The sequence below is a fragment of the Ambystoma mexicanum genome, chromosome 3q, assembly GCF_040938575.1.
Source record: "Ambystoma mexicanum isolate Mex_15411 chromosome 3q, UKY_AmexF1_1, whole genome shotgun sequence".
NCBI classification, from domain to species: domain Eukaryota; kingdom Metazoa; phylum Chordata; class Amphibia; order Caudata; family Ambystomatidae; genus Ambystoma; species Ambystoma mexicanum.
In genome coordinates, this window is record NC_090926.1 from 1,088,041,478 (window position 1) to 1,088,065,768 (window position 24,291).

The 24,291-nt window shown below is 44.1% G+C and overlaps 1 protein-coding gene across 1 annotated transcript in view; it reads right to left on the reverse strand.

Moving 5' to 3' along the window:
* The window catches only part of LOC138447628 (uncharacterized), a 1,020,308-nt gene that overhangs the window by 401,909 nt on the left and 594,108 nt on the right, over positions 1–24,291 (reverse strand). Inside the window, exon 12 of the mRNA XM_069603826.1 lies at positions 21,892–21,958. Within this exon, the coding sequence (XP_069459927.1) occupies positions 21,892–21,958 (67 nt within the window). The remainder of the gene's footprint in view (positions 1–21,891; positions 21,959–24,291) is intronic.

Here is a 24,291-nt window from a genome sequence, read left to right on the forward strand (position 1 = left end):
GGCACATGGGCATGCAGGTCCACTGGTCTCACCGATCTCGGTCCTTGGCCCAGCCACTTTTCCCTGCACTGCCTACCTGCACTACGGGACTGTCTCTGTATCCTTCAGCCCCTTCTCCCGGCATTTACCTTGCACTTGCCACCAGCTGGCCCTATTATTTAATTTGTATTCAACTAACCATGTACAGCCCTTCCCCATGCGCGATCAGAAAGACACCTGGCCTAGTAGGATCGTTGTCTGTCTGCCCTTGTTCCCCACCTGCCTCGTCACGCCTAGAAACACTTGAGTATAGGCGCGTTACAAATGCCATATCATATATCATATCATTCCTTACGCATGTAGACTAACTGCCGTTTATCATTGTGTGTTGGCCTCGATTTATCTCGTTACTTTTCGCATTGATTTTAGAGACGAACATACTCCATTGAACTATCCTTGCAAGCAAATAGTTTCTGATTGGCCGTAATAAATAAAATGAGTAATATTAATGAAGTTCGGCTAGCGAGACTAATTATCATTTTTTTGTTTTCATAACAGGTATTTGATCCCATTCTGCCACTGCCATCTGTTTGAGACACCGGCGGATGGATTCTTCAGCAGACACCTGCAGCTTCGTGTCAACAACTGGAGCACGATCACCATATTATGGGACTATCGCCAAGGGCCCACATGCCCTTACGCTGTACTAGTGGCTAGAAGCAACATAACAACCTTTAGGATGGACTAGTGCCTAGTTGATGGAACAGCCTTGCGGTTCACCGTGCTTCCAAAGTGATTCTTTTTACGAAAATGAACACCCTGTGTACCATAAAGGAACAGCGCGTAACTCAAGATGAAACGGAACGGTTATTGTGGATACAGATAAAAGAAAATAAATGGCTTCCGGAGTTCATATGGCAATTGCTGAATATTCTCTAAACATTTAATGTCAAATAAATGCACTTTACCAAATGTACCGTGTTGCTGTTTCATTTTAAAGTACAGTTTCATATTCCGAATTGTGGCGCGCTGTGTTGTGAGTTGATCTGTGTTGGTTTCCGGGTTCTGTGTGGATTCGCGCAGAAGACGACCGAGCGCGTTTGCCTACGCAGCACAGTAACGTCACGGGGAAAGGTGGGGAATATGAATGTTTTGATAATGTTAGGCTCAGGGGCGGGGGAATTGATTTAGTGCTGGAAAAGCAGGTCAGGCAGGGCGATCGGGGAAAAGATAGGATTATCAGAAAATGGCGGCTCCCTGGTGCTTGTTTTCGCGTGCGTTTAATGGACGAAAACTCGGGTAAGGTCCATAGGAAAGTTTTCTAAAATCGAGCCACTTACGCTTAAAAAAACATGGCCGACCCGTAGGGACAATACACATTTTTACTAGACCATGCCTTTAAAAAAACTTATATGATTTCTACTTCGATGAAATCTCCTGCTACAAAAACTCCTATCCCTTCTGGGAAGCTGACCCAAACTCTCTCTTGGTAACAATGATGCGCAATCAGACTAAGACTAAAGTGATCATGGCTTTGTTGAATAGTTCAATTAACAAACACAAGAGCTTGTCAAGAACAGAATGTCTGCACAGGTTCTTATAAAATGGTATTTATTAATTCAAAGATACTATAAAGAAAAACACTATACAGACATATGCTCATAACTTGGTGTTCAAAGTAGGGCACACACAACATTTAAGAGTTCACATATTTTCATTAGCACACTGTAAAAGTAACTTAAAGTGGGGGTGGGCATGTTAGTCATTATAACACAGGGCTTATAATGTTAATTGTTCCTCGTGTAGAGGAGTGCTTACACTGCCTTCTCAGTTGCCTCTCTGATTGGGCAGCCTCACCCCCAAAGAGCCAATCGAGGGAGCTGGCAGGCACGAGCCGGCCCCGTCACAAAGGGCCTCAGTAAGGCACCTGTCTGGAGCTGGATGGAGTCCCTCTCCATGCTGCCGCTCCAGCAACTTACCCCCAGCCCATGCTGCTCTACGGTCAAACTTACAGTTACCCCTGCATTTTAAGTGACAATGAAAGATCTGCTTCTACATTGCACCCCGGTTCACCCTGTCCTGGACCAGTACCCTCTGTCTGGTTGCTTGATAAATCTTGTTTCCCTTCCCCTCTAGCCTGACTGCAAACTGTATCTTATTGACCACTTGACATGTGTATCTGCCTTAAAACTCACACATTGATCGCTTTCTGCTGCTTGTTAGTGCCTCACACAAAATTACTATTTAAGTGTGCTTTTTAATCTCTGCATCCTCCATTTTGTGCTGTATTCAGTGTTTTATGCAACATTTCAATTTAGGTGTACTTTTAGATCTGTGCATCCTCCATTTGGTGCAGTATTTAGTGCTATTAAGGAAATTTGCATTTAGGTGTGCTTTTAAATGTGTGCATCCTCCATGTTTTGCTATATTTGGTGCTTTTACGTGAAATTCACATTTAGCTGTGCTTTTAAATCTGTGCGTTCCTCCATTTTGTGCTGTATTCAGTGCTTTCTGGGAAATGCACATTTAGGTTTGGTTTTAAATCTGTGCACTGATTGTCTTCTATTGCACACCTCCTCCTTCTCTGCCTGCCTGGCTGCTAGGCCACTTTGTGAGTTCCCATGCACTGTGCAGCTCACCTGTTTATCTCTCTCTCTCCACCACCACTCCCATGGTACTCTCTATCTCTCCTATCTATTCTAACTGCTATTCTATCGCCCATCCTACCTCTCTCACAAAGTCTGGAAAAAAGCTCTCCTGGACTCTAATCCAGGCCTACCTATTGCTGACACTTATGTCAATGCCACATCCAGGCAGACTGTTACGGACATCCTCTTCTCTGTCCCCGCTCCTAACCTATGGACCTCCCAGCTCAGCTGGTCTCCACTCTTTCTCCTTTCTCCTCCTCACCCAATAATGGTGTCACTAGGTGGGAAGTACTCATGGCATACTTCTCATCCTCTAGGTGTATCATTAATGTCTATCACAATGGTATTATCATGGCCCAAGTTTCTCAACCTACTCTTCTCCTTCTCGACCGTCACCCGTCCTCTCTCATAAACTTCCTCCCTTCTCCTGCCACTCCTTCTTCCTCTCCTCTCCCCTCTCCACCACCACCAACAGGAGTACCACGTGACTGTACCCCCTCCCTCAGAAAACATTCAATGGTGGTAACCAGCTTCACTTAGCTTCTTTGAATGCTCGCTCTGCTGTCAAACACTCCTCTGACATCTGTCTCCTTCTCAAAGACTTTGACCTAGGCATCCTCGCTCTTACCCAGACGTGGTTCAATTCCAGCTGTTACTGCTCTTGAAACTCTCCTTCTTAAGGGCTACAAAATCCTCTCCAAACCCAGACCCAACAGGCCTGGAGGTGGAGTGGCCCGGATCTTGCCTGAGTGGGTCCCTGCCTCCATCATACCTACTCAGTCCTACTAATCTTTTGAATGCCTCATCTGCAAGCTTGCAGTCTCACCTACTCTCTCCCTAGCCACTAGGCCCACTGGCCCACTGGCCCTCTCTCTCTCTTCCTCTCTGAATCGTCCGACCTCGCCTCCTGCCTCTCAAGCTTTTCTTCCAAACTCCTCCTGGTTGGTGACTTCAACATCCACCTCGACTCCCTTGAATCATCCACCTCTCAGTTCCATGTCCTCTATGACTCCCTCTCTCTATTCTCCCTTGTGTTCCGCCCACTCTGCCAGTCACACCCTGGACGCCCTCATTTCTGGTGACATCTCTATCTCTAATCCAGTCACCACCCCCGTCTCTTGGTCTGACCACTCTCTCCTCTCCTCCCGTCTGGGACCCCTTGGACCTCTATCTGAGCCACCCCAGCACTTCCAGCCTCCTTTGCCATCATCCGACCTATGAAGTGAGTGTCAATCGCTGATTTCGCCTCCACCTTCCTCACCCTCACCTCTGACTCTCCCTCTGACTCTGTCCTTGCTAACCCACACCTTTCCATCTCTAACACCCATGACATCCTTGCCCCTGTCATGAGGATACACCTATAACCTGCCTCCAAGAACAACAGCAGGTACAACTCCAATCTAGCATCTCTGAAACGCAAGCGCAGAGTTGCTCAATGGAAGTGGTAGACCTTAGGTTTACCCTCTGATAAACTGGCCTACTGCCTGCTCCAAAGGAAATATTGTGTCTTTATCAGCTCCAAGAAGCAGACCAGCATCTCCGGAGCCACTATTTGGACAAACTTTTCAAAATCTGCAAGGAACTCGCCAATCCAGCTGCAGTCTCCACCTCTGCAGGGTTCTTCACCACGTTAGCCTCCCGTTTCACATCAAAAACTCAGGACATCTTGTCCTCACTCTCCTCCACTCCCATCTCCACTCCCACACCTGCCCTCCTGCTTCCCTTGGCTCCTCTCCTTCCACCCTCTCACTCTCCTCCCTCCTGCCCATAGCACCGGATGAGGTCTCTAAAGTGGCCCTCTCAATGTAGGTCTCCTCCAAACAAGTGCTCGCCTGCTCCTCCACAACAATTAAGGACAACCTCTCTCACCCCGGCTCTTGCCGACTCCTGTAATCACTGTAGCCACTGGCTCTATCCCTCAAGCGCTCCCTTGTGCACCCTCTCTTAAAGTCGTCTGTTGGTTGCCTTCATGACCATCAATCTGGATTCCAGGCATCCAGAGGCACGGAAACTGCTCTCCTGAACACCTGTGAAACCATGCTCGAAAATCTTGACTCAAACTCTTCTGCTGTTCTCATTCTCCTTGATCTCTCCTCTGCCTTTCACACAGTCAACCATTGCATCCTCATAAAACAATCCCTGAAACCCTCAGCATCACGGATGGGGCACTGGATTAGCTGACCGCTTTTCTCACTCACAGCCCTTCCCAGTTGCAATTGGGACCTTTCTCCTGCACCACCTCACTCTCTACCTGTGGTGTCCCCCCGGGCTGTATCCTATCACCATGGTTCTTCAATATCTATCTTGCCCCTCTTGCTCACCTTCTTTCCTCCATCTCTCCTCCTTTCCAGTGTTATGCCGATGACACACAGCTTTCCTTCAAACTTCCCTCTACTACCTCCTCTTCCTCGTCTCAGATCCCTGACTCTCTGTCTGCCATTTATGCATGGTGTGCAGCAAACAACCTATGACTTAATGCCAGTAAGAGAGAGATCCTTCTTATTGGTACACCTGAGCCCTCTTTTGCTCCCACCCTCTGGCCACCTTCTTTGAGGCCTCTACCCCCACCATGCTGTGAGGCCAAAAACCCTTGGGGTCATCTTCGATTCCACTCTCTCATTCATCCCTCAGATCATGGACATATCTCCACTATCTCCAAATTTCGCTCCCCAAATACTCCACTGCTTGAGTTCTACACTCATCTAACTCCAACTCTTTGACTCTCAAACGCTTCTTCAAGCAGAGAGTGGGGGGCAGGTCTCTCTCCTCGGCTGGTGCCTCCCTTTGGAGCTGCCTCCCTGCCCCTCTGAAACTTTTTTTTTAAAAACTTTATTTTAAGTATTTTCCGTATACAACAGAAAGAAAGAACAAACCATGCACCAACAGGGTGCTCATTGAACAATATCCCTCATACCCCTCCCTTCCCAGTCACCCCCCCTCGTGTCTCTCGTTTACTGTGCAGATGCTTTGTTGACCCTTTGTTCGATGCTTTCACTCCTGAGTATTCTTCTCTTGAGGACCATTCGTCCCGGTCTGTCCCAATTGATAGTTCGGGGTTTCTGAGTCTAAGGATTCTGTACTGTTTATCAGGTATGACACGTATGGACCCCATATATCCGGGGGGCGCGCGTGTAGTGGAAGCGTTCTAATGAATTCTGTGTCCATGTCTTGGCAATATATGATGTCTTTTTCCCAGTCTTCGATCTTGGGGAGCGGGCCTTTGCCCCATGTCATTGCTACTCTTCTCCGGGCCAGAACCATGAGGAGTGCTGTCAATCTGCGTGATGCTGGTTGCATGTGTCTGGTAAGTCCCAGGAGGGCGCCTAGGGGAAGTGGGGTTATCTGCTCTCCCACAATTTTGGAAGTTTTCTGAATGACTGCGGACCAGAAACGGTACACGCCTGGGCAGCTCCATGCCAGGTGGAAGAAATCTGCGTTATCGGATGAGCATCTTTCGCATTGGGCCGAAGTTTCTGGGTGGTGGGTCTTTTTTTTGGCTGGTGTATAATACGTTTGGTAAATAAAGTTAAAGTGGATCAATTTATATCTCGTATTTAATGCGATTTTTTGGGTTTGTCGGAGGATGTATGTCCAGTCCTCTGTGGGTATTGGCTCCAGAATGGCTGTTTCCCACTTCTTTTGGGCTCGGGGCCTGGGCCTTCGAGTGTCTTGAGTAAGAGATCTGTACAATATTGACACCAGTCTTCCCTCTCCCTGAGCTTGGATCGCCCTATGTAGCAGGGTCCACGTGGGAGGTTGCTGGGGGAACGTGGGGAATACCCCTGTAGGGTGTGGCGTAATCTAAAATAGAGGAATACATCTAGGGAGGAGTTAGCTCCTCTGTCTCTGGTCATTTGTAGGGTTAGAAAGGTGCCCTCCGGGAACAGATCGCCCAGAGATTTAAGGTTCAATTTGTCAATCCATATGAGAAACACTTTTTCATTTGTGAGGGGTATTCCGGGGATGAATTTAATGGGAAGCAGGGGGGAATACCGTATGGTTATGCCATATTCTTTGGCCATCTTTTTCCAGATAGCATATGTGGATAGAACTGTGTTTAGTGTCTTGTGTGGGACGGGGAGATTACTAATAATGACCGCACTAAGCAGGTCCGGGGACGCCAGAGCTCTTTCCACTTTCACATGTGGACGGATGTAGTGAGCCGAGTACCAATGGCTCAAAAATTGTGCCTGGGCTGCCCAATAGTATTTTTCAACGTCCGGGAGAGCCAGGCCTCCCTTCGCTGTTGGCAACATTAGGGTGTTGTAGGCCACTCGTGCCGGTTTCCCGGCCCAGAGTAGTTCTAAAATCAAACTCTTGACTTTTTGAAAGTAGGATTTGGGTACGAGTAGTGGGATGTTCGTAAAGAGGTAGAGCAATTTGGGGAGGATAACCATTTTCGTCAGGGAGGTCCTGCCCCAGAGCGTCAGCATAAGAGACTTCCATCTCTGGACACGTTCTTGTATGGAATGTAACACTGTTTGGTAGTTATCTCTAAATACCTTGTGATGATTGCGGGACATGTAGATGCCCAGGTAGCGCACTTTGGACTTTTCCCATTTGAACCCATGATCATCCCTGAATTCTGTCGTGTGAGGGGTTAAAGGAAACACTACTGATTTAGAGTGATTTGTTTTAAGGCCTGACATTCTCCCGTATTTTATCACTTCCCTTATTACAGGGTTCAGATTGTCTTGGGGATCGCTGACGAATAGCATGACATCGTCGGCGTAGAGAGAAATGATCAGTTTATGGGGCCCCAGTTTCAAACCGCGGTGACGATGTTCGGCCCGTAGTCTCGACGCCAAGGGCTCCATCACCAGGGCGAAGATGAGGGCTGAAAGCGGGCAGCCCTGTCTTGTTCCGCGTTCCAGTGTGATGCCTGGGGACCTAGTGCTACCAACTGTGATGTATGAGCGTGGCTTGTTGTACAATAGTGACACTAGTTTAAGGAAGAAGTTGCCTAGGCATATCTGCCTGAGCGTTGCGAACATAAAGGGCCACTCGACCGAATCAAACGCTTTCTCTGCGTCTAAGAGAACTGCAATTGCCTGTTGTGACGGGTCAATGGCCTCAATAACGCCGATCAGCCTCCTGATGCCATAGGTCGTGCAACGACCTGGGATGAAGCCGGCCTGGTCGCCGAGCACCAGGGCCGGCATCAGAGGGAGCAACCTCATTGCTAGAATCTTCGCTAGGATTTTATTGTCCAGATTTATTAAAGAGATCAGCCTGTATGAGGCACAATCCTCTGCAGGTTTGCCGGACTTATAAAGTACCATCACGTTGGCTTCGCACATCGTGGGCGGGAGTGAACCTCGTTCTATCGACTCCTCGAAGACCTGACCTAGAAGGGGGCCACTATTGAAGCGTGTGCTTTGTAAAATTCTCCGGTTAGTCCATCTGGACCCGGAGCTTTCGTGTTTGGGAGGGGTTTTATTGCTTCCTGGATTTCTTCCAGTGAGATCGGTGCGTTCAGGGGTTCTCGTAGTTCTGCGCTGACCCAATAAAGTTCAGTGTCATTAAGAAACTCTTGTATTGCTCCTGGATCTGCGGCACCCTTTGAGCTGTACAGGGTGCGGTAGAAGTCGTAGAATGCCTCGCAGATGTTTTCTTCGGTATATGCCAGTTGGCCTTGTGCATTCCTTATACGTTCGATGCGAGGTGGAGTTTTGTCGATCGAGAAAAGGCGAGCTAGCAGGGCTCCAGGCTTCTGTCCTTCTCCATATTGTCTGATCTGATGTCTGCGGCCCAGGAATTTTAGTTCTCTTTCAGCCGTTTCTCTGAAGTTTTTGAGTTCCACTTTCATCTTGGCTTGGAGTCGTGGGTCAGGGGAGACAGAGGTTTTGAGCTCTAGGTCTTTCAATCGGTGCTCACTATCCGTGAGTTCTCTGCGGATTTGCTTTAGCATGCTGTTTTCTTTCGCCAGGCATATTCCTCTCACATAGCATTTGAGTGTTTCCCACACTGTACTAGCTGAGTCGACTGAGTTCTTGTTCGTGTCAAGGAAGGAGATTATTTCCTGGCTTAGTTCTGCAGCAAAGATGGTGTCAGTTAACGAGCCTGTTTTAAATCTCCAGTGAAGACCAGGGATTGTGGAGCCTGCTAGGGTGGTTTCAAGTACGACCATGGAGTGGTCTGCGAAGGACCTTGGCATGATTTGGCTTTTCCCCCATTCAAACGGACTGCGGGCTGAAGCTAGGATATAGTTGATTCGTGAACTGGAGTGGTGAACCGCCAAGTAGAATGTGTATTCTTTGGTGTTTTGGTTGTGGTTCCTCCATGTGTCCGTTAGACCAAATGCATGGCAGATCTCTTGGACCTGGGCACTTGCTTTCGAGGGCTGCCCTGACGTGTTGTGTGATTTGTCAAGCTTGGGGTCGAATGGGGTATTGAGGTCTGCTCCCCATATAATGGTTGTTGCATTCGACTCTCCCAGTTTGGACAGCACCCAGTTGAAGTTATCTGGTCCATCTGTGTTGGGACCATAGGAGTTAACTAGGACCACCTCTTTTCCGGCTAGTATTCCTCTCACCAGCAGAGCTCTCCCTTCGGTATCTCTTCTTGAGTCGATCAGACTGAAGTTCGTCCTCTTCTCTATCAGTATCGCGACTCCCCTGGCATATGTCGAATAGGATGAGAAGTATCGGTGGCAGCCACAAGATCTGGCCCAGTGAGATTCCGAGGACTTTGTGAGATGTGTTTCTTGTAGAAAGGCGATATTAATTTTGTGTCTTTGCAAGTATTGGAGGATTATTCCATGTGGCAATCCTATAAGTCGTCATTGTCTCGTGAGGGAAATTTCATGGGCATGCTGGGCCGAGGTCCTGCGGTAGGCGTGGAGTCAAGGCATTCGGGGGGAATCTGAGGTCTTGGCTTCTGCTTGCTTGATTTCCGTGGTGAGGTTGGCGAGAGGTGAGGGTACGAGACACTTGGTGACTTCTTGGAACTGGGAACTCTCCCTTGAGTGGGCAACCCCCAACTGGCCCAAATAAAACTAACTCTGGTTGGCAAAACAGCCAGCGTTGCTGTGCATGGGGCGCTGGTGGCCCTCCAAGAGGGGCTGGTTCCCCACGTCTGTTACTGGATTTGTTCCGTGGTGGTGAAAGTAGTTGCGTCTGGGTGATACTTTGCCTTGATAGTGTGAATCCGTCTGACGAGAGTTACGGAGGGTCTCTTCTGGGTCCATTGCCTCTTTGTGGTCTGCTGTTATTTGTGACGGGTCTGCATCCGGAACGGTCTAGGTAGTCACTTGTTTCTTCAGGTGTATTAAAGAATTGGGTTCTGCCCTCGTGTTGGATGCGGAGCTTGGCTGGGAACAGCATTGAGTATTGAATTTGATTTTCCTGCAGTCTGCGTTTCACTGCTGTGAACGATCGTCTTTGTGCCTGTACCGCTTGAGAGAAGTCTGGGAAAAACTGGATTTTGTCCCCCTAGAATTGGAGGTCACCTTTGTCTCTGGCGGCTCTCAGGATTGTGTCACAATCTTTGTAGTTAAGCAACTTTGCTATGATCGGACGAGGGTTCACTCCTGGGATTGGCCTCGAATTGGGTACTCTGTGCGCTCTTTCGACGACGAACATCTTGGAAAGGGCCTCTTCACCAAACAGCTCAATGCAGATTTTTTCCACATGGTCTTCCATCCTGGTAGCCAACTGGTGCTCTCTAACGCCTACTATCCTGATGTTATTACGCCTGGAGCGGCCTTCCAAGTCCTCATTTTTGGCGCATACCGCTTTCATTTGTGATTCTAATGTGGACACTCTGGATGTTAGGGAGGTCGAGCCGTCCTCAAGATCGGATACCCTTTGCTCCACCGTGTCCAGTCTGTCTGCGTGCTTGTCAAGTCTGTGCTGGAGCATGTCTACTTTGGAAGAGAGGGCGTCGAGCTTGCTCCCAAGGCTGCCTATACCGGCTTTCAGCTCGAGCAGGATTTCTCTGATATCAAGCTCCTGTGCCGCAGTCTCATCTTGGATTGCACTGGGATTAGGGGATTGAGAGCGACCATCGGCCACAGGTGCCTTGTTTGAAGAGCTGCTCTCGAAGTTGAGTTTTTTCTGTAGTCTGTCTGTCTTCCCCATAGTTGCTGTTGTTGTGGAAGCTCCTGTGCCACCTTTGGTGAGCAGTGCTACGGATTTGTGGTGCTTCTGCGAGCCTGGGTTGTTTGAGTCTGTGGTGGTCTTTTTCAGCGGGGTGCCGCCGGAGCTTGCTGTTTTACGGGCCACGGCTCTGTCTCCGCTGCGCTTCCTCTCGAACTCCGGGACCGGGATTTGCAGCAGCCTAGGCAGCCTATGCTACCCGGCGTTGACTCCCGTGGCCGCGCGATAGAGCTCCTGGAGTGTCGCCGGCCTCAATTAGCGGGCAGACCCGGGTCGGGAGCCGCCCAATGCTCCGACGACCTCTGATCGTATGGTTGTCACTCGAGGGGACCCAGGAATTCGTGCGGCAGCCGTCGCGCCCACGTGGGCCAGGGGGGTACGCGGAGCACTCGTACCTGACCGCCCGGGCCGGGCGTCTGCCTTCTTTTTCCCCTCTCCTGACAGTTCGACCAGGCTTCACTGGTTTTCGTGTTGGCTCAGCGGCCGCCGGTCCTCTCGCCGCTCGGGACTCCTTCCGGGTCGCCCACGTAGGCCGCACCTAGTGTCCGCAGAGGGGAGGGGGCGGCACCTTCTTGTGGGAGATTCGCCACACACGTCCGCCGGATCGATGAAATGAATATATCTCCCTGTGAGGAATCGCTTTCTCTACAAGGGGGAGGCAGCTTCTATCGGAATACACCACACGGATGCAGCGATTTTTCAGGATATTCGTGGGAGCTCCGCCGAGCTCACAGGAAGGCCGCCATCTTGGACGGCTCTCTAGCGCCCCCTATCCCTGCCCCTCTGAAACTTGAGTCGGAACACAAATTCTGAAAACGAAGATCAATGTTACGCGAGAACTAGAATAAGTACATTTGTTTTGTGTTATGATAAAGTAGGATTCCTATGCAGTGAAGGAGCAATTACCTATTCCATGCTTCCAGGGGTATACCTGACAGGATGCACAGGCTCACGTTCTACCACCATAGGCCATGCGTGGTTAGCTGCAGGTTTAGACTTTACACCTTTAGAATGAATGGGAAACAGAGATGTCATCAAAACAGGTATCAAGACAAACAATAAGCAAAGGCAAGTTAAGGCTGTTGGGGAAAACTACTTTCACCGTCATTTCTGTAATTGGAGGTTCAGAGTTCACAAGTGTCCTCAGATGACGATTCTGACAGTGGGTTCCAGAGATCTGGAGGTTCTGGCCTCTGTCAATGACCTAATGAATTGGATTTTCATCAGCCTGGGTTTGGCAGCAGATCAGGGAAGGATGAAGGTTTGAGGCCCCACAAGACATATCATACATGATGAGATGTTGAAGTGATATCGCACAGGGTCTGCAGGCAAAAGGATGATGAGCTACTGGACTCTAGGTTCACCAGGGATCCAGTTCAAGACAGAGGGCAGAAAACAAGAAGTGATGTCCCAGGCCCACAATGAGAAGAGACTGCATGATTCACAGCACAATGCTGCACAAAATATTAGCAACACGGCTCCTCCCAGCTCCAGGAGGCTCACCTCATTGATGTAGGTCTTGGAAATGGTTAGGCCCACCATTTCAAGAGAGGGAGGAGGAACTGTGGTCTTGTCGGTTGAATGAAGCACAGAGCTAAACCTTACGGCAATTAACGTGGCCAATGGTGGTACCAGCAACAGTCTCCAAGTGTCCCTCTGGATTTTGTCTATCCTTGGCTTCTTGGCTCTAGCAGTCAGCTTATGAATGTCTCCAAAACCTCTCCTAAATGTGAAATCCTGGACTGGGGACCCCATCGCACCTATCAAGGGACCTACTAAGGTGCAATTATGGATGCCCAGCTCGGGTACAGCTGTGACTCACTCAAGGTTTAGAAAGTGTGTTGGGCATTCTTCAGCCCGTCAACCAGTCCAAACAAGTTGCATTCAGTGAAAGATGTTTGCTGAACCTACTAAGAAGCGTCCCATATATGGCCACAACCTGCCCCTGCCAGGGATGAAGATTGCAAAAAAGGACAGTAGATCATAAGGAAAGGGATTCAAACAACATAGTCAGTCATGGCATGCTGATAAGCACGTTTTTCTGAGTTTGCTGTGAGGCGGTAAAAAGAGCAATGGTGCAGAGCAGTGCATCCAAACAATAACAAATAAAGGAACACTTCCACCAGCTCCACCTATTGTGGAAAAATTACCCATGCTCCAAAAAGAATGGGAACACAATTTTCTATGCACTATTCACATCTCATTAATTGATGTTGTACTGCCTCCATAGACTTAAAGGAGGTACAGGCACCCCTTTCACTGGTATCCTTAAAGATTTGCCCGAGCTCCCAAAATGAAATGAGGTATGCTAGGGAGTGATAGAAAAATTCCTCAATCCCATAACTCAATCCAGGATTACACAAAAAGTCGGCGGATATGCTAGGTCAGGTTGAAAGAGATGGGAAGGCGTTGAAAAGAAAAAGAGTTTCCCAACACTGGGGTCTTGAAAATGATGGCTTTTTTGATCAACATCTCGTTTTTGTGCCTCTGCCTCCCTCTTATCGCGAAGTAAAAAGTATGGGGCAGAAGTATGGTTGCGAGATACTTTAAGATGTCCACATATTATTGAAGGCCAGTTATTAAGGCATACTTTGGATGTGCGCCCTATTGAAAGCTGGGTAAGTTTGGTAGTTAACCTAGCTGTAGTTGTGTGGGGGGGATGTTAAAATCACGTTCCTATTAAATAGAGGTTTTGTTGAGAAAAAAACAAAGAAAGTATCATGCACCTGGTACATTTGGCCTTTTTATTGTATGGTTTATTTAGGCCGTTTTCAGTCTAAAAAGAATAAGGAAGTAAAAAGTGGAATACATAGAAGACTTAGATTTAATTATGGTATACAGGTGATGTCATTATTAGAGCATTCACAATGCCATGGCATGTACATAGCTCCTTAATGATACCTGGAGGTTATTTCGTGCCACAAGAAACAAGGGACATTTCTGAAATTGAGTTTGAATCAGTTTTCCACATATGAAGTAGTGGGTGCTTGGCTGAGAATTCCCCGTTCATTATGTGAATGCTTTTACTTTTGACGGAGATCTCTTTTTGCAAAAAAACAAGTTCAACTTGGACAAAGGGGTTCCCATTTAACACCACTACTTGAGAACACAAATAACGATCAAATGATATTATTGACAAGGTACATAGACAATATACTTCTAATATGGAAAGGAACAGAAGAGGAACTGGACATTTTCATCACTGAACTGAATAACAACCTATGTGGAATGTCACTTCTAATGACATACAATCAAATAATTATTACATATTTAGACTTAAAAGTTAGAGCACATGACCATGTTCACAAACCAGCATTTTTAGAAAAGAAGTTGATGCCAGTACCATTTTTCATGAACTGAGTAACAGATAATATCCTGAACAGTGAATTTCTCAGAGCTAAATGAATATGCAGTACTGAGGTAGATTTTCAAAAGACAGCATACCTTATCACCTCGACGTTCTTAGAGAGAGGTTATGATAGAAAAAGTTATATGAAGCTAGAATAGATGTAACAAGGCTATCACTGGACATGCTTCTTGAATGCAATTTAACACCCAAAACATTTGCAGGTCAGAATCATTGCAAATGTCATTAATCTAGAGGTGGAGGGGGTGGCTAGAGGTCACTGAGTGCAATCTGGGAGTTGGCGAGGGTCTAGGGACTGGGTTTGCAACACAAAGCTTTTCCGTAACCACTGCTATAACCTCGAATAGCCGACATCTCAAAGCAAACTGCGTCAGACGATGGGGGCACTTGGTGAGGGCCGGGGGGGGGCAAAAAAGCATTTTTTATGGCCCTTTTCCTGATATTCATGGTTATATTACACTACAGATAACCACAGCTATCTGTAGTTCCTACATGAAATGACTACAGATTATCTGGTTATCTGAAGTTTTGTACCCGCTGCTATAGAAAATACATATTTTAACAGGTACACTGATGTCAGAGGTGAAAATTCACTTGCCATGGCCTTTGGTCAGTGACACTATAGGCATCTGGGACTCTCATCCAAGTAGTAACTGGGGCTGACCCTGCTTAGCATCAAAGCAAGTTAGCGACTGGCACCCTCAGGCCATGTCACCTAATAAATGAACCTCCGTTAAAGGACCACTTAGAGCAATATGGCCTGAGGTGGCAGGCAACTTCCTCTCTTTGACGCTAAGCAGTGTCAGTCCCGGTTACTGCATGAATGGAAGAAAGTTCCGGATGTCGTGTGTTTTCTTAGTTTTAAATTACTCATAACACACTAAGATAACACATGGCATCTGTACTATTTATTTTTTTAAACGTGGTAATGAAAGTATTGCACTTAGAGACCATTCTTTTGCCTTTTGCTGAATTGCATTCTGGTATTTGTAGTTTCCCAGTCAAGATGGGAGGAATAAAGTGTACACTTGTACACTTTCTGCCTAACATAGTTCGATAATGTTTTATATATTTGAGTAACAATATGGTATATGTACCTTTCAAGTTATCGTTATAAAGCAGAGTATTGTTGAAAGCCAGACATGTGGATGAGGAGGGGAAATGAGAGGGAAAGAAAGTCATGAGTATTTGCCCATGATGTGGCAAGAGAGTTTGCAATCCTGGACATGGGTGCAGGTGTTTGCCACTGATTGTGGCTGATTTTCAGGGTCACATCTTGTTGGACAGCATCACTTTTTTCATAGGGCAGACGCAATTCCTTCTTTTTTTTTAGGTTGGCAAACTTGCTCGAGTAATTGGCTACCAAGATTTTACTCAGTAGGTCATGTTCCCAGATAACAAGCACTTGTTTCATATTAGGATTTTGTTTTCTACGGAACATTTCACAACAGATTGCTGGGTTTAAAATGTTATCACCTTTAATACTTTACCAGCATATGTATTGGAACATTTCCTCTCTCAGGTTATTTTTTTGGTGTTCATTACTTTTTTTTAAAGTCCAATTCTATATTGTTTTGCACATGGGAAGGTCAATTGAACTACATTTGTATATTTCACTTTAAGATATATGTTCAATTACTGAGCGTATATTTATGGGTGCCAGCTTTTGATTTCCGCTATGGGTGCAGAAAGTACCTGGGCATATGCTATTCTTGCAGCCGGTCATTTCTTCCCATTTATGTGCTGCTTAAGTGTGGTTAGTTGGGGTTGTACGATGTATCTCAACAGTCACCAGGAGACCGGCCATAAAACAAGGGGCCCTAAGCACGCTGCTTACCCAACGTGTGTGGTCAATGGTAAATAATTTAATCTCACTGCGCATTGTCTAAAAACATTGTTCTCAATGCCTGCAATATTTTATACATTACAATACCACTGTCAAAACAGGACAAAATCAGTTTGTGATTGATGAAGTCTTTGAGTGATGGGTTGCAAGTGTTTTAAAATATAGAGTGGCCGTGTCCACCAGTGATGTGATCTGTGATGTCATCATTGTAGTCATCGGCTGCGCAACAGGGGGCGTGAAGTTAAGGTGGCTTTAGCTGAATTTCAGGGGTTTTGCTGCATTAAGTTCTCTCCTTCACGTCCCTCCAACTAGAACGTTTTTTCCTTAAATACACTATGTACGCAGCACCATACATAAACTGAAAACATATATAATGAACACCTAAAAGGAATAAGGAACAAATACTTAAGACAACCACCGGAACATAAGGGGGCAACTACTGGCAATTTAAAGTTTGTAGGTTTAGAATGGGGAAAACCATTAGGAATGGAAAAAAGGCAATAAAACATATGACAAAGATAAAACATTTTGGTCAGTAATATGAGAGAAATCGAATTCGGTTTGAACCAAGACCATGAGAAGCATGTTTCTATATACGATGTAATGCCTACATCCTTATGTTATTGGAATTATGTTATTCTTACACCAATCCGTTGTTTAAATAATATAATTATATAACTATATAATTTTAGAGATTTCATCTAAGAATCAATTGAAAATAGTAATACATAAGTGGGATTTGTAAATTACAAGTTAAACTTGATGACTTTGTTGCAGAAAAGATAACATGTGTTAATCACTAAATGTACAAAATTAGCTGATGTTTTAATACAATTTACAATGTTTTGGATGACTTGCACATTTTGCAAGAGATACTTTCTGAATGTTTACTTTTAATGTTTACAAAGAACTAGAAGTAAATTTAACAAATAATGAATTCCCATTTCAAAAAACAAAAATATAAGACTTTTAGTAAGTAAATCATATAAAATGAGGTGATTAAGTGTAGAACCCATTCAGACTGAAGGAAGTAAAGTGATGCGCGTTTGAAGACATCAACAAATCATTTTCTGCAATGATGCCATCATGTTCATAGCGTGCACATGCAAGAAGCCATTTTGACTCTGCTGCGACGAGAAGCCACTAGTACAAATATGAGAGATAGCGAGCACTGGGTTTACATGCACACTTGTGTGTTGTAGCTGAAAGGCCTCCTCATTGATAGAAGAAGTGAGGTAAGACAATATTAGTATATACTTAAGCAATAAATCCCTCAATTGGGGGGGCATTACAGGACCAGGTAATGCCCCTGGGCCTGACTTACAGGCACAAGCTAGGTAAAGGCAAGGGCCTTAACATGAGCCCTGGGGTATTATTAAGACATGGTAATGCCCCCTCCCCAACTGAGGGGTTTATTGCATGTTTTCGGGATGCTAATTGTTTTTTCTTAGAGTTGTGAAATGGCATGGTTGGAATTTCGCAACTTAAAAAGCTACACGTAGTCTCTTCTACCTTTGCATGACAGCCAATGACGGTGAGGGGAAGTGCGGGATGGTAGGTGCCACTGCATAGGTAAGTGAGGGGGTAGTGCAGGGATTGGGTCAGTGGTTGAGATAGGATGGTGCAGGTTTGTGGTTTGGGCTTCGGGGGAGATTATCAGGTTGAGGGGGGCTGTAGTGGGAAACTTTGCTCCAATGTAAGATTGTGGCCTCATGGTGCTCACGAGGCTTGGAACAGGGGGAACACCCTCGGGTAAATCCTGCATACCGAGCTCCCAGATTGGCTCGGAGGACCCATTACAGCCCATCTGGATGCTAATAGTATATATTTAGCAACATTTCCAAGGAAGATTTCATAATAGTATGCATAGTTGTTAACTCTATTCCTTCCAAGTTTAATTGTATTCAAATATTAATGGAAGTAATCAAACCATGTATTGAGCAATATAGCTTAATAGAGAACGCAGGTAATTCATCTACAATATTCCCTATAATTAATAATAGGAGAAACTCACTTAAAATTAGATAAAGATCTAAAATGTATTTGTGTAGTAAGTTTTAACTGCGATGCAATTGAGTAAACTAAATTAATGATAACTCTACAAAAGAAAAGATTGAACATTTAAACCCAATAGATCTCTAACCAAGAGCGATTAGGGTACTTTGAGTATTCTTTGTTTTTGGCAATTCTCTGAACTGTCACTTGTAATCGCTCCCAGTGACAACTCTGATAATGAATTCTAACAAAAAAAATTTGACCTTCAACACAAAATCATATATTATTTAAACTTCCAGAAAGTTCAGCACTGCAAGGCAAAAAGGGAAAATCCCCAAAGTTAAAATCTTCAGGAACAGAACTTCTTTCAGAATACTCAAAGAAGGTATCCAATTCAATCTTTAAACTCAGTGTTGGTATCATCCTTCAACTTTTTGAGTGGGTTAATGCGAGCTTTAAACTAAACGTACTCAAGAAAGTCAACATATGTGGAATATTTAATGGGCATTAAAGGCAGATTTAAAAAAAATTGGGAATAACATACTTTGTACAAAATGTATACTTGCGCGCTAACATGTTGTCAAACTTGGAATGTTATATTTTTAAAAACATGTTGCAGTGTATCTGATATTTTGTTTATATATGTGTTCAGCCATGAGAAAGCGCATAGGTAGGCTTCAAAAAACATGTTGGTTATTGGCTGTTGGCCTTTAAAAGGAAGAATATATTTGATTAAAAATGAGCAAAATGCATTTGTCTCACAAGTATAGTTTGGTTTGATTATCAGTATCCTTGTGTGTGGCCTTGTTCTTGACAATGATCAGAGTGCTATTAATACATAGGTATGAATAAGAACAGTTCATATAACAAGATGTGAAGGAGTAATAACTGAAAGAGACTTGTAATGTCAAGAGCAAAAATGGAACATACATGTAACTAGGCTGTATTACTGAAGTATTTTTGTATGGAGGGAGAATCAAATAGTTATGCTTTTGCATCGTACCATGCATGCCAGATCCTAACCTCCACCCAAAATGTGGTACGAATGCCTATCTGGTGTTGTGCCCGGTTTTTGCAGCAGAAAAGACTGCTGTACCTGAAGCAAAACTCTGGAGAAAGTTGTGTCTCTGTGCTTTAGTGCAAGATAAACTAATACCCCTGTGCACCTAACAAACGTACTGTAGGGCAAAACTATTGTTGTTGGTCTACCTTCTTGGTCAATCTTTGTATCAATGCTTATCACCCTTGTGATAAATGTAAGATGCTATCAATATTTCGCTACACAATTTTGTCACTAAACAAACAAGTATTTACAATTGAAATATTGTGTTTTATACTAGAAGCACATTAATAATTCTCTCACTCTCTTGTTCAGCTGTTATGTCTATTTATTCTCTTGAAGAGATAACATATGAGTATTAAAAATAGTCAAACAATATACAGCTATTAATATTAGCAATAATGTAGTAATGCAGATATGCAGCATTCTACTCTTCTACAATGTTAAAACTACCAATAGCAAATCACCAATGTTTATGTAGACAATGTGGCCAGTAAAACTTAATATCATATGTATAATTGTGATGCTGTGGATTGGCAAGCCACGTGACAGGCAAGATTATTCAGACAGACCTCTGGATAACCCGTTATTTGGAAAGTGTTAAAACCTCTGGCAAAAAGTCCATGACTTCTTTGGACAGTTATCAAAGAGCAGCTTATAAGTGATCTAAAGCCCAAGGGTCAAGAAGATTACAGGTAACACATTTCAAAACCCCAGGCAAATGATTCCTCTTGCCCTTTCTCTGTGCTTGATGTATCCACGTAGCCTGGCCAAAGAATTAAGAGGAGCAACGCAGGTTATATATGGACATTATGTCGAAACTCACTACCACCCTAAATCCAGTGGATCACCAGCACAGGGAAGATTGAAAGGCTAGCCTTGTAAAATACATTATTTTGTCTCTTAATGGTCCTCCCATCAAAAAGAAAAAAAGATGTTGACAAAATGGCTAAAGGAAAATAACCAATTGCAGCCCCTAAAATATTGAAATAGTCAAAAAATGTGAATATGGATAAATTGACAAAGTGTCAATTTTTAGCCCCATTGGCAGTTTACTGTGTTAGGTTAAAGGTGTCTGAAAGCTGTTAGCCAATGGTTTTTAAGGTAGTTCAGCTTTGTAATTGACCTCTCCCTCAAAATTATTGAAGCAAGCTTTAAAAATAGATTTAAACAAAAAGAAATGTGTAGGCCCTAAGGCTATAATTACAGTCTTGGCCTAGTCATCAATGTTTCTGCTAGCCTTATTACATGTCAAGACTTTGTGGGCCATCTGTGTACTCTAGGCTCTGCCTGATCAGGATTCAGAGTGTCTTACCTTCAGTGACATTTCAGGAACTCCTTCCAATGTCTGAAAACAGACTAGCTTTTAAAGGCTGAGTCCCACCCCTGTTTCCCTGTTAGCCAATCACATTCTAACAGATAATGATGCAATTCATGTAATCAGTAGAAACAGTACAAAAGCAAATTATGTTTGTTTACATTTGAACAGAAGCCAATGTTGTTATCTTTCACTTACATATGAACTTTAGTGTTTGTACAAGATGGGCTTTTGCCAAAAAGACATCAGTGTGCTATGCATAACATTTTCTACTATGAGTGTGCTCTAATTAAGCATTCAACCTAGTTTAGTGTTTTAACTCAAATATATTTGAATGCCGATATATTTGTGAATAAAACTTTTCAAAATAATGTTCCTGTTTAACAAAATATTGCATATATTTCTGAATTCTTGTGCTCTTCTGCAGCTCTGTTTTATGAACAATACTGATAATGTGACCATGCACTCATTGCAGCAAACAATGGAGATAATTTGTTTTGAAAAATAATGTGGTGAATAGGGTCAGGTTAGCAGTTTGACTTGTTGTTTAGGTAATATTTAACTTGTCCTTTCCACATAGAAAGAATCAAATGCACTTTCTAAATGCACAACGCTTTTTTGTTTTCCAGGAACACATTAACCCCATAAGACATTCTGAAAAGCTTCAATAATGTTCTGTATATTTCCAATTGTGCTTTAGAAGTGAAGGCTGGCAAAGTCAACAGTTCTGAATGGACCTTTGTGAAATGCATCTCTGTCAAAATTAACAGGAAGTTTCATTTGTGGCTACAGGCTATGTGGCCTGGATGGGAGCTTACAGCTGTTCATATTATAGGCATATCATGCAATTCATGAGACGTTGCTGTACTTGTTTATTTTAAGATAACGTAGTAGTTTGTATTCTCAGAATTTTTTCAGGGTAATGGGGTTGAGTTGTATTTTTTGTTATTCATTCTTACACTTGTAGATTAATGTATTTAAGGTTTCTGGGTAAGCCATAACATACTTCCACCATCATTTCCAATCCATTTCCACCATGGTGCCACCTTGTCCCAGCTTTGCTTCCTCTCACCTACCTCTGCCGCTACCCTCCTGAGGTCTATTTTCCCTGTATATTTCCTGTATTGCCACAGAGCTTTGGGGGAATATGAATCATTATGAGTTCTAAGACCTGTTCATGCACACTCGCTTCACTCAGGCTCAAGTTAGGATTCAGAGTTCTTAATATCTGAGATTGCCCGCAGCCTCGGGCAATAAGGCGGAATTATTAAGTAAGCCAATGGGAATGAATTGCAGCGGAATTGTGTGCAGTTCAGAAATAAAGAGGTGGGACCTTGGGAAGTTGTGCTAACAAGAGAGGGAGGATAGCTGTCAAAAATGGGTGGAAGAGAGATTACAGAACATAGAGTAAAACAGGGCATCCCAATTAAGGGACTTATTTACAAAAGTGATTTTCAATGGGAGTCAACCTTTGAAAGACTCTTTGTAAATCAGGCCATACGTCTTCTAGGAAAATGTGTGTGGAATGCAATAATGCAGACAACCTTAGGCAATACATCTACCAAGCCACAAAACTTACAATCAATATCCCCAATGACGCTTGGTTTTAGCTTTCCATCTATGGCCCACATTTCCTGCTCGAATACCTAAAACAAATAAATTAAAGGCATATTAATTATGTTAGAAACTGGTATACAGGTACGGAGATGCTGAAATCTATAGTAGAATATTTTCATTTCTCATAGCAAAAATATGAGGACCTAAACGCAAATACAATTGGAGCAATTGTCCCTGCACACAAAACATGTGCTACTGCAAATTTGAGAACATTTTTTGTGCAAAATAAACATGCAGAGGAAAGCCTGGGTAAAGTGTACGTAAGCATGTAAAAAATGTAGCAACATACACATACAGTATAAAATATGCAAATGTTCAAATCCAAAAGGTACAATTGTTGCAAAAGCTCAACAGAACAGTCATAAAACACACTCTTGGCCTGTCACAGCAGAAATGGATGACATGGATCATTCCACTGTCTTTCTCTTTGCCATACTAACTGTTTGTTAAGTCTTGCTTAAAGAAAGCTTTAGCCCTCTGCTGGATCTCTTGAAGACGCATATCAGAAAATCAACAGCTCTGTAAATGTGGGCAAGTACATGCTTGTCAAATATCTGTCACATTGTTGGCCATATAGTAGGAGTGAGTGGAGCTTTCTATATTGGGAGATATCTTTGTATGATGCTTTTAAAAGCATTTTGATTTTTCATGCTACTTGGTACATTGGGCTTCATTATGAGTTTGGAGGTAACAAAAAAAAACTGGAGGTAATGGACTCCCTTCCAATTTTTCAGCACTCTGTTTTATGAGATCAACACTATCCCCAGCATATGCATTAAGATATTGCCGCCACAACAACTGAATAATTACCACCAGTGGAATCACCTCTGGAGGTACGTCCAACATTTTCCAATGATGCCCTATGGGACTTTAGAATGGGGACTAGTCTCAACAAGTGGTGGTAACTATAATTAGCAGTGCTAATACCTCCAAACGTTTCATGGGGCGCATGGTGTTTAATCCATTAAAAAATGAATCACCAGCTTTTGTCGAAAAAGTGATAGGTAGACGGGAAAATACTTAAAACAAGGCAAGAAATACAGCATTCAATGCTGCTGTCCGACATTTTGATTCTGCTACCTTTTCCCCAAACCCAAAATCACAATGCATCAAGACCACTGTTGTTTAGTGTTTGCACTGAGTATAGTTGTATGCCCCCGTATTTGCTTAACCTCAGACACTGAAGGCTCCCTTCCTTGAGTATTGTGTTTTTATTCTATTGTTAGTTTATGAGCTCCCCGTATGCCCCTGATGTACAGTGAAAAAGCCTGACTAAGCATTCCAGAATCTGCTGAGCAGGACACAACACCTATACAGAGGGATCACCAGCTGAAGGATTGCCATGGCAATCAAGTGAGAGACTCCCGCCAACAGCCCCAGCAGAGGCTTTTGGCTCATAAGCTATGTCTAGGTCAGTGGATAGAGCGCATGCCTCTTGTGCACCTATCAATGGACATTGGAAGATGGGGCCCTGAACTGCATAGTAGGAAACGCCGCGCAGACGCACGCCTTCAGTCCCTCTAGATTGTTCAAGAGGTAACATATATCTATAGACAGTGCTGATGGCCATCTCTAACCATTGTTTTCTCTGTGTCCAGTTCACGTGCATCCTAGTCAGCAGGTCTCACTGCATCCTGAAAGCCCCCTAAAAGTTACAGGGATTAAGACCTGGATCCTTCATCTCTCATCCTGGAGACTGCTTTTCTGAATCCTCCTGGACACAAACTCATTGCCTGTAGCCACAAATGCCTGGCCATTCTTATTGCTGTGACTCAAGCTTCAACTTGCCCACAGCCACGAACCCAAAAATCGCATACCATACCATGGCCATTTCACACTAAAGGACATTCTTTGATCATTAGTTACTTCTGCCTTGTAGTACTAAATGTCTGTTTCATGAGCCCCAGTGGTCATGTTTTTTGGAGCATCCATCTGTTCACAGAAATTCTGTTACCCGGTTAATTTACTATAAGCTGATTGCTGTTTCTTCAGGTTTCATGGCTGAACACTATGGCAGGTTTTGTGGGAAGCTTAAGAGGGCTAGAGATAAAGAAGCCGAGAAATGAAGGTGCATCATTGTGAAGCTCCTTTTAAGTTATATTGCAAAGCAGTAATCTGGCAGATGGACTGCATTCCTCGGGAGGATAGCTCAGGGGCAACGCCCTCACCTTGGAAGCAAAACGACATGGAGCAACACAGGTTGGATCCCCGGGTCCGCGCTTTGAAACTTCTGCGTGTTAAGCTTGTTATAAAGGACCAATTACACCAATTACATTACAAGTTCTCCACAATATTGCAAACTAAGACATTCTGCCACTAATGACATTAAAATATAATAAGCCTTAGTAAATGCTTAAAGTAC